The following is an 11,736-nucleotide window of genomic DNA, read 5'->3' on the forward strand; positions in this document are numbered from 1 at the left end:
TGGAGTTACAGTGGTATAAAACCAGTGTGAGAGGAGAATCAGGCCTTATAATTTTATTTAAAGGCTACCATTGGGTTCATTTTCAAATGTCATCTTTTTCACTTTGGTAATGCTGTGCAGATACCGGTAATTCATAAATCTGTTATATTTGCTCTACTACTAATGAGAAAATGTATTTGTTCCACAACTAATTAGAAAATGACTCTGACATTTTGATTTATAAAATTGTCAGGTTTGCCTTTTTTTACTCCTCTGAGAGGAGGAAGGTATACTCTGTTGTACGAGGTGGCAGTTGTACAGACAAGCCTCTGCTTAAAAAGGGATTGAGATACTAGCAAGCACAATAAAGAGGCTAGAGTGTCCAGATGTCCTGATCTTTATCGGGACAGTCCCGATTTTTGGGTCTTTTTTTTTTTATATTGGCTCCTATTTACCCCCCCACATCCCTGTCCCGAGTTTTCACATTTGCTGTCTGGTCACCCTAAAAGAGGCAGAACCTTAAAATGCACTATTGCTTCAGGGCACTATCATACTGTTATCTATGCTAACAGTTGTCTTTCTTTACAGCCACAATATTCTTCTCTATGAAGATGGCCATGCTGTTGTTGCTGATTTTGGAGGTGAGGTGTTGGTGATTAATCTGAAAAATGTCAGCAATTTCTCAAAAACTAGGGCTCTGTTTTCTCTGCTGAATCAGAAAGTTAACGAGGCTGTGCTTTGCTTCATTATCTCTCTGAAAAATATCCCGGAGAGTAGATTTGGGCAATTGCAGTTGTATCCTGCTGAGTTCTGCAGGGTTCCATCTTGTACCCTCTCTTATTAAAGGTGCATATAGGGTTGTATGGAGAGTAAGAGAGGATGCAAGGCTGCAGTCCATGTACAAGCTACAGTATTTTCAGAATGCCAATAAGCCCCTGCTCCACATATCTCATTTAACTCAACCAGTTGAACACTTTACCCAGTGTCTAGCCAAGACTGGAGCCTGGAGGAGGTTCTAATGACCTGGCCTCAATCTAGATCAGAAGGCAGTTGTGCTGGTAGGATGGAGGAAGAAACTGGGGAAAATTGCAAGGGTTTTGTCTGCCCCTTTAATTGAGGATGTGTTCCTATCTTTCTGTTACTAGAGTTCACAGTCCAGGGGTAGTGTTGGAGCCCTGCTGTTATCACAGAATCCTAGAGCAGCAGGGGCCAGGATAGCTTTCTTTCATCTTCATCTGGAGAAGAGATTGTGGCTATTCCATTCAGATATGAAACTTTGTGTATGTCTACATTGCAAAACAAAACCACCCATGAGAGCTAGTCTCAGAGCCCAGGTCAACTGACGTAGGCTATCAGGGCTCATGCTGTGGGGGTAAAAATAACTGTGCAGATGTTGCCACTCAGGCTGGATCCCGGGCTCTGTGACCCACCACCTTTGATCGACACTGCTATTTTCAGCCCCATAGCATGAGCCCAAGTCAGCTGACCAGGTTCTGAGACTCGCAGCCCCAGGTTTGGGGGGTGGGGCATGTTCGTAGTGTAATCATACCTCTTGTCATGACAAATTTTGACCGGGCTTCCCGATAATGATCTGAGGGTGATGCCAAATGCAATGGCTCACTAATTAAGTAGATTTTCTGGCTGAGGCATGTGTGGCTGCCTGTAGGTGTTGAGTGAAATTTAAGGAGTTGGTTTCCACCTATAAAGCCCGAAATATCCTGGGACCTGCCTATCTGAGATACCAACTCAGTCGCTGTGCCACATCAGTGCAGTTGTAATCAGCAGAGGTACCTGAGCATGATTTTAAAGAGAGGGAGGAGGGCAATGCTCTGGACAGCATCTGTGAGAAGCCCTTAACTTTGAAATAGTCCAAATTAGAGTAAGGCACTTTGCAAATCCCACCTACTTTCCTAGGCTACTGGAGAAGGAGGGATGCACTGGGGTCTGGTAGTTGTAGGGATGGCTGAGCAGATAAATATTTTTCTTTTCTGCTGGTTATATTCTGGTTGGAGATGCTGCTAGGTGTGTTCTTGTTTGTTCAGGTAGGAGTGTACTTTTAACGTGTCTCAAAGTACCAAAGTTCTGGGTAGGCACTTATGTATCATTTACATCTAAATCAATCAATCAATATTTCATATATTGCCTTTGCTATAGTCATACAAGATTTTGTGAAACTGAAGTCTACTAGAGCAGCCTGTAGCTTTCATATCACCAGCCAGCTGAAAGGAAGTATGACATTAAATCAGAGTGCTAGTCTTCTATGCCTTTGAATTTTAGTATAGGTTTTTGGTGGTGTTTGTTTTGAATCTAAATGAAGTTAGGCACACCAGTATGGTTAAGCCTGAGTTTAGAAACTCTGAGACGGATCCTCAGCTGGTATAAATTGCCATGAAAGCCAATGAAGATATGCCAATTTATAGCAGCTGAAGATCTGGCTCACTGATGTAAGAAGCTCCATTTTGTCGGGAATACCTTCATGTATCCTTGTCTAATAGTGGGATATTGTATTTCCTCTTGATTTTACAAAACCTCAATTTTATGGAAGTCCTGGGTTTCCACCAAGACTTCTGTAAAATGAGGTTTATCTATACTGTTGTTTATTTAAAAAGCTTTCCTTTCTTTTTTTTGTCTCAGAATCTAGATTTCTGCAGTCCCTGGATGAAGACAACATGACAAAACAACCTGGGGTTTCCTTCTTGTTCTTTTCCATTTAATTAGTATACTATTTATGTGCAAACTCAGCCTAGGAGAAAATGATGAGATTAGATATGTTTTTGCTGGAATCTATGATGTTGTACAGTGACAGTGTAATGCTTTGTTTCTTTTGTATGCTAATTTTTTCTTAGTGTTTGAGACCAGCCTTTATAACAGCAGAAATTATTGGATACAAAATATGCATACTATGCACTCACAAATGAGCTCCCTATTGTGTACCCAAAAAACAATATTATTATATGGTTCTCATTTTAGCACTATCACCCCTGAATTTTTAGGCATAACATGCAAACCATCCCATATATATATATTGCTTTCTGATAGTCTGAATTTCCGACAGGGAATCAGTTATCCAACATGGATTTTCTTTCTGAGTTCTTTTCTCAATATAGTTATTTCCAATAAATTGCTCATACGGGCCCAACTTTTTAAAAGACAATACCCTGTAGCAGAGGAGCAGAGTAAGACCCACTACTCCTCATGAGCGCAGTGGGTGGCAGGTTGTTTGTGAAGCAGCCACATAGATATGTGCCTGCAAAATGCAATGATCTCCCAGGAGAGAAGCCAAAGGATTAATGTATACACCAATCCAGTCATTTTAATACCCTGCATAGTTTCATTATCATTATTCCAGCTCCTAAATTGGAATAGTAGTAAAAGGGAGTTAGACATGCTAAAGCTCTGTACCCTGGTCTCAGACAGGAAGTGTAGATTTCAACTCCTACCAGGGCCAGCTCTAGGTTTTTTGCCACCCCAACCTCCAAGAGCGCAACTGCCCAAACAAACAAACAAAAAGAATGGTCGGAATGCTGTCCCTGGAGTTGTGCTGCCCCAAGCACATGCTTGCTATGCTGGAGCCTAGAGCCAGTCCTGACTCCTGCATCACTCTCAGTGCTACTCTCTTCTCTTACCTAAAGCCTGATTATGCTAGCTGTATGTGGTTGAAATGAATTCCATTGCTAATCCTGAAGACATAGTATAATGTATGGTGATTTACTGCATGAATTGTGTATGCTATCATAACTATTTGTTATTAGAAGATTTATCTGTTAGCTTGTTGTGAAAGAAAGAAAGAAAAATCCTCTGTAAAGGAACAAAACACTCCATTAACATATTATTGATGTTTTTTTTGATGCACAGAACCTACGCTGGATGGCCCCTGAGGTATTTACTCAGTGTACTCGATACACTATAAAAGCTGATGTTTTCAGCTATGCTTTGTGTCTCTGGGAACTGTTAACAGGTGAAATTCCATTTGCTCACCTCAAACCAGGTAAGATGCTCACTGAACTAACATGAAAGCTATTTATATCTCTGAACTGTAATAAAGTAGCTGCCTTTCATAGCATTATTAATCCGCATTTTACTAGAATTCATATTAGGCAGTATTCACCTAAAAATTCAGCTTCCTTAAGGTAGCAGGAAACATAGGGAATTCAGTGTGCTTCTGGATTTGGGTGGAACTTTGGGGAATGAAGGAATGTCACTCCAGAAACTGTAAAGCCATGGATATGTAGGGGATTTTTTTCTTGGAGTTGGAGTGGAGGAAAAGGATGGTAGTTAGGACAAGAGCTGTGATATCTGCAAGGTCTGTCAGACAGGGACTTCAAATAGCTTTCTTACCAGTTGGAAGAAGAAAGTTCTATGCATAAAATTTTTTCTTGTAGGAAAAAGTAGTTTTCACTTGTACTGTATTGAATTCTTTACCCAATACAATATAACCATCAACAATTGTGTACAACCATCTATCTATCTATCTATCTATCATCCTGCTTGTTTCAAAGGTGCCTATCCCTGTTGTATCAGGAGCTCCTGATTAGGTCAATTATTTTATAAAATAATAATTCAAATGCTAAATGAAATCTCATATATGACTTATTAAATCAATTTCATCGGCATATTATTAAAATGAATATTAAATTAAACGTATTGTGTGGTGTGTAGCATTATATAAGCAACTTGTTAACGATATACCAGACCGTAATTGAAACATCAACTTTGGAAACAGTTTACTGGAAGCTCTCTTATCTGTGAAATGGCTGTAAAGCTGTTGCTAACATAGACTTGTTTAGGTATGACTCTTCAAGTGCCTCCAATTTTCTGATATTCTTTAAGTTTGAAGTGAATTAATTTTTTTTATGGAATCCTGTAGAAGTAACCTATCTTTTATTCCTCTTGATTAAATTTTTTTAAGTGGAATTTGACTAATCATTTCTTTTTTAAAACAATTGGGGTAATTTATTTTTATATATAATTTATGCCAAGCCTGGAATTGGAAGTACCAAACATCACATGACAGCTTATCTTGGAGTCAAAAGCAGGAACCACAGGAGCTCTTGTAAGAATATCTAGTCTCACGTGATTTCTAATCTGATTTTCAGAACAAAGAGTTTGAGATAAATTCAGATCAGCATCTCAAAGTTCACACATCAGTAGTTTTCATCAGTCTCTCTTTCCATCTCCTGACTTTAGCTTGGCCATATTAAGCAGCAGACAGTAATATCCGTCAATTCAGTTTCTTAGCAGCATCCTAGCAACTGTAGCATTTCAGAAGTCCTGCTTCCAGGCCTGCTAAGGAATGGATGTCCATTCTATTGCTGTCCACCCTTGCTGAGTTTCAGAAGCTGTGCAAAATCATCTTCTGTTCTGTTACTTGCATCATCTGCTCTGTCTCTTTCTTTTCCTGTACCACTTTTCTGGTTTCTCTCACTCCTTCATCACCTCCTCCACCAAACACCTTTTCTAGCACAGGCTCTGTACACAGTAGCCACACATTGCTCCCTATCTTGGCTTATGTATTGAGGCATGGTACCATGGTCCCTTTTTTGAGTAATGCACCTGTTTTTTCCTGAATTGAAAAGCGCAATTTATTCATTTCCCCCTCCTGCGCAGTATGTTCCAGGCAGGAAGATAACATCTTGGTGTTTTATGCTGTTCTGCGTCCTGGTGATGGTGACAATAAATCCTACATTACTATGTGCTGATAGAGTATTAACTTTTAATTGGAAATTCACTAGAATCCATCAATGCTAAAAATATCACCTGGGTTGAGATACCTGTGTGCTTCTTGCAAATCTTCAGGTTCTTGATGTTCTATAGTATTAACCACTTTTGGGTAACTTTACCCATTGCTATTTAACCTTGCTTCCTCTGTGTGAAATTCACCCCCTACACAGCGTGTTCATGAAAAGCTTTCCATGCCAGTTAAATCCTGTTTCAGCTCTGAGGGTGAAATTCACTAATGGACATAGGGTCGGCACAAGTGCAGCACGCCACTCAAGCCCATAAATGAGATTAAGGCTATAGCTACACTGCTTACAACATTCCTGCCAATTCATCTCAGAATAATGTTTGCTCTTTTTTGCAACAGTGTTACACTGTTGACTCCATGTTTAACTTGTGATGCACTATGACCCCCAGATCCCTTTCTGCAGTACTCCTTTCTAGGCAGTCATTTCCAATTTTGTATGTGTGCAACTGATTATTCCATCCAAAGTGGAGGACTTTGCATTTTTCTGTGTTAAATTTCATCCTATTTACTTCAGACCATTTCTCTAGTTTGTCCAGATCACTTTGAATTTTAATCCTATCTTCCAAAGCCCTTGCAACCCCTTCTATCTTGATATTATCTGCAAACTATAGTGTACTCTCTATGCCATTGTCTAAATCATTTATGAAGATATTGAACTGAACCAGACCAAGGACCAATCCTTGCAGGACCCCACTCGAGATGCCCTTCCAGCTTGACTGAACCATTGATAACTACTTTCTGGGAATGGTTTTCCAAGCTGTTATGCACCCACCTTATAGTAGCTCTATCTAGGTTGTATTTCCCTAGTTACTTTAGTATCAAAAGCCTTACTAAAGTCTAGATGTTCCACATCTACTGCATCCCCCCTCCACAAGGCTTGTTACCCTGTCAAATAAAGCTATTAGATTGGTTTGACATGATTTATTCTTGACAAATCCGTGTTGACTGTTACTTTTCACTTTTTTATCTTCTAGGTCAGTGGTGGGCAACCTACGGGTAGCATGCAGCCCACAGACCGTAGGTTGCCCACCACTGTTCTAGGTGTTTGCAAATTGCTTGCTTGATTATTTGCTCCATTATTTTTCCAGGTTCTAAAGTTAAGCTGACTGGTTTGGAATTCCCAGAGTTGTCCTTATTTCCCCTTTTTATAGATTGGAACTATATTTGCCCTCTTCCAGTCCTCTGGAATCTCTCCCATCTTCCATAAGTTTTTGAAGATAGTCACTAATGGCTCAGATATCTCCTCAGTCAGCTCCTTGAATATTCTAGGATGTATTTCATCAGGCCCTCCCAACCTGAAGACATCTAACTTGTCTAAGTAATTTTTAACATGTTCTTTCCTATTTTAGCCTCTGATTTTCAGTGGCATTACTATTTTGGACATCCAATTACTACTAACCTTTTTGGTGAAAACTGAAACAAAAAAGTCATTTAGCATTTCCGCCATTTCTACATTTTTTATTATGTCTTCCCCCCACCCCCGCCTCATCAAGTAATGAGCCTACTCTGTCCTTGATCTCCCTTTTGCTTCTAATGTATTTATAGAATGTTTTCTTGTTACCCTTTATGTCTCTAGTTTGTTTACATTTATTTTGTGTCTTTGCCTTTCTAACTTTGTCCCTACATGCTTATGGTGTGTGTTTGTATTCATCCACTGTAATTTGACCTAGTTCCCACTTTTTGTGGGACTCTTTTTTTGAGTTTCAGATTATTGAAGATTTCCTGGTTAAGCCATGGTGGTCTCCTGCCATATTTCCTGTCTTTCCTGGGCAGTGAGATAGTTAGCTCTGGTGTCCTTAATAACATCTTTGGAAAAACTGCCAGCTCTCTTAAACTGTTTTTCCTCTTACAGTTGCTTCCCATGGGATCTTATCTACCAACTCCCTGAGTTTGCTAAAGTTTGCCTTCTTCTGGGTAGTTGATGTCCCCCATCACCACCAAGTCCTGTGCTTTGGATGATTTTGTTAGTTGTTTAAAAAAAGCCACAGCCATCTCTTCTTCCTGGTTGGGTGGCCTATAGCAGACCCCTTCCATGACATCACTCTTGTTTGTTACCTCCTTTATCCTTATGCAGAGACTTTCAACAAGTCTATTTCCTATTTCCATCTCAGTCTCAGTCCAAGTGTATACATCTTTGATGTGTCATGACTTTTTAATACGGTGAACCACGTTCCCGAGTCAGAAGGCTGATTTTTAAATACAACTGTTCCCTCAGTTTTATAGTAAAACAAAAAAAAAAAAATGTATACCTGAGTATTTCCCATTGTTTATAATGTCAGTAGAATGGTTTGAGTAACGTATAGAAAGGGGACTATTCTTGATTAAATCTGTGGTATTTCACATAACTTATATAGAAACCTATTTTTCATTGTTATAAAATTATATAGGACTCTTCCAAAGTATCAACATGACTGTTCATGCAAGTATTTCTATGAATTTCCATGACAGTTTCTTTCTATGAACACCTTTGAAAACAAAACAAATCCTATTACTAATGTCTATGGGAAATAAATAAAAAGGGTCAAATAAGATCCAAAAATTTGCAATTTTTATTAAAATTCATGTTTATCAATGCTTTTTTTGTATCATGCACCTAGTTCTCTATACACACACACACATACTATCGTGTGTGTGTGTGTGTATAACACACACACACACACACACACACAGAGGGAGAGAGATATCACAGTACTCTGTTTGTGTATATATATATCATACCATGTGTAGTCTTCTTGTGTCAATCAACATTTTTGGGTGTTCTTCTCTCCCTAAATACATAGCACAGTCTTCCCTGTAGTATATTGTGGGAAAAGAGAAGGAGAGTGTAGATTGATAGATAGTAGGTTATATTTATTTTTCGTTAACATCTTTTTCCCCCATCTGCTCCTATTCACTGTCTCTGCTAAGCAGAACGTGAACCCAATAATGTTTGAATCACACTTTCAAACCCACATTAGAATGGGATCAAACTTAGGCAAAATGTGTTTCCCCATCCCTACTGCGTACTGCAACATTTCACAGAATGTATCTGATCTTAACATTCTGAAACTTCATTACGTTGACAAAGATTCCAATGAGAACAGACAATGGCACAAATTAATCTATTCTTGTGACAAAGACTGTAATGAGAATGGGATATGGTTAAAAAAAATTAAACCATTCTTGTTACAATCTCAAGATTGCAATCTCCTGGTCGCCTTCAAATGCTATATACTCCGGTGATGTATCACTTAATCGTGTCAGTTTAACAAAGAATTTTACTTAGCTCCTGCAATGAGGCTGGCATACGTTTGCTTTGACTTTCCACAGCTAAGCTGTTTTAAAAGAATGCAGTGGGATTAATTATGTTTTTTAAATCACTGTATATATAAACACAATTAGGGAAACATTCTGGCAATTTTTTCTTAGTCAGTCGCAATTAGCACATATAAAAAGGCACTCCAGTTTTTTTTGTTTTGTTTTTGTTTTGTTTTTGTTAAATGAATGCTTGGAATTACTTTTAGTCTTCAGCCATACCAGAGCTAACTAGAGGTTATTTTAGGAAGTCAGAATCTGGTACCAATTTATCTGTAAGTCAAATGCAGCTAATGCATGTTATTGAAAGCTGCTCAGTCATTCTCTTTTTATTATTATCTCACATATGAGGTGAGGGTCAGTTGATGTTTTTTTCAAAGGTTATTGTTTAAGGGTTTACACCTGAATCAGATCATTTTCAGCCAGGTTAAACATCGGCAGAAATGTGTCAACATCAATGTGCAGGGCAGTTGGCTGATTAACCTGGTGCATTAAAAATAGTGCTTTCATAGAATCGTAGAATCATAGAATATTAGGGTTGGAAGAGACCTCAGGAGGTCATCTAGTCTAGTCTAGCTTTGATAGTTTTGAAAGCTTCTTTGTCTCACTCCATTTGCAAGTTTAATGCTTAAGTATTTCCATCTGTTCATATCTGTTTTTCATTCAAATACTAAAGTAAAACGTGTTGGCATATGAATTTTTTTTATATCTGAATTGTATTTAAGCATTGTTATACTGTTTTATTTGTAGCTGCAGCAGCAGCAGATATGGCCTATCATCACATCCGGCCTCCAATAGGGTATTCAATTCCCAAGCCCATATCATCACTGTTAATGAGGGGCTGGAATGCATGTCCTGAGGTAAGTACTCCCCTTCTTTGACCTGTGAAGTGGTGATTACCAATGTTTGTCATGTGTAAATAGCTATTTTGCTGAGAGCCACGGAGAGAAGGTGAGAATGTGGGTATTTTTATATTTGCCACCTTCCATTTTTTCATCTTTAGAAGGCTCCTAATTATTGACCTGACAATATAAAAAGCGCTATGACAGAAAGGCTCACACTTGTTTTGAGGAGTCTCTTACAAATGAATTCCTGTGGACAAATCTCTATCCCCAGCATAAACCTCTGCAGGGAATACTGATTCAGGCTTGGAACTTATGTAGTTTTACTGACATAGCTTGGGGTGTGCTGAACGACCCTAGCCCCCGATGTAGACAGAACTACATTGAATAGAAGGCTTCTTCCATCAGCATAGCTACCGCCTCTCAGGGAGGTAGAGTACCTACACTGATGGGAGAAATTATCCCGTCAGCGTAGGCGCGTCTTCACTAAGTCGTACAGCAGCACAGCTGCAGCATGGTATGTGTAGACAAGTCCCCAGTATCATGAAACAGTGCAGGCTGGGACTGCTGGTCCTAACTGGTATCATAGTTAACAGCTTCTTCTGTTTTGATACTAAATACAAGCTGGGTATCTATATCAGTAAATGGCTTTAAATCTTCAAGGCCAGGCTGTGGGACTCTGGCTCCCCATTCCTGCAAGCTATTCTGCACTGGCAGACACCAAGCATTACTGTCTTCAGTAGGGCTCTACGAGGATCACCACTGCAGAGCAGATTGAAAGAAGTGGGTCTCAGGATTTGACCAGGTATGTAAGTGCCACACACTATCTGCTAGATATCTATCTAAGGTATTTAGATGGTGCCTAGTATCTGAGCACCTCATTATATTAATCCTCCCAGAGTTCCTGTTAGGGAGGGAAGTGCAATTATCCCCATTTTATAGATAGAGAACTGAGGCCCAGAGAGGCCAAGCAACTTGCCCAAGGTCACACAGGAGGTCTGTGACAGAGCAGGGACTTGAATCCAGATCTCCCAAGTTCTAGGCTTGTGCCCCTAATCACTGGACCATCCTTCCTCAGGAACGACACCCCTGCCTCGTAACCTAGAATGCCTTTCTGAAACACCATTCAGAGAACACTTACAGACTCGCAGACAGCTTGTAAAGCAGCCTCTTAGTGGTTTTAGGAAGACAGAAAGAAGGAAGAACACTTTGCTCTCTCAATCCCCTCTCTGAGCTTGGCTTCTGCATAGCCCATAGACAGGATTTTGCTCTTACAACTTCTCATTTGGGGCTAAATGGTGACTTAGCCTGTGTGTGCATATGAGGGAGTAAGGACTCCCATTATACCTCTGCATGGGCTGCCTGAACCAGCAGTGTGGGCACATATGAATAAGAGGGCACTGTTTACTCCACCCTCCATCGCAGGGGGTTGGAGAGTGGGCTGGGAGGGGTGAGGAGTGGGCATGACCTTGGCTCTAGAAGTCCCTCTTCCATGCACTGGCGAACGCAACTGAGCCTGTATAACAGGTTTTGTCTTTACTGCTGACCCAAGCCATCAGCAAACTGCTAGACCTTTGCCCAGGAACAAGGTGGTAGTAAGGAAGGATTTGAGACTCAACAGCGTGTCTCTGAGACACAAAGCCTTCTAGGGCTAATACTAGGGTAATGTTGCTTATGCATCACTCTTGCCTAAAGTCTCAATCGAGCCCTTAATTTGTTTAATATTTGAACTTCACGTATAAAACAGATTGACAGTAATGAAGTGAGGGCAATCTGGGTAGATATACTACACATCTGCTACACACTGACTACTTGTGGGGGATGCTAAACACACCTTTCCTTTTGCTCATTGCGCTTACTTTATGGTTGGGGGGG

The 11,736-nt window shown here is 39.9% G+C and overlaps 1 protein-coding gene across 2 annotated transcripts in view; it reads left to right on the top strand.

Annotated features, from left to right (window-relative positions):
• TNNI3K (TNNI3 interacting kinase) overlaps positions 1 to 11,736 on the top strand; it is a 171,155-nt gene that overhangs the window by 115,050 nt on the left and 44,369 nt on the right. For both annotated transcript variants that reach the window (XM_032782135.2, XM_032782136.2), the window contains 4 exons: positions 568 to 620; positions 2,614 to 2,666; positions 3,835 to 3,967; positions 9,770 to 9,879. In XM_032782135.2, the coding sequence (XP_032638026.1) occupies positions 568 to 620; positions 2,614 to 2,666; positions 3,835 to 3,967; positions 9,770 to 9,879 (349 nt within the window). The remainder of the gene's footprint in view (positions 1 to 567; positions 621 to 2,613; positions 2,667 to 3,834; positions 3,968 to 9,769; positions 9,880 to 11,736) is intronic.

Source organism: Chelonoidis abingdonii, chromosome 7, assembly GCF_003597395.2.
Source record: "Chelonoidis abingdonii isolate Lonesome George chromosome 7, CheloAbing_2.0, whole genome shotgun sequence".
Classification (NCBI taxonomy): Eukaryota; Metazoa; Chordata; order Testudines; family Testudinidae; genus Chelonoidis; species Chelonoidis abingdonii.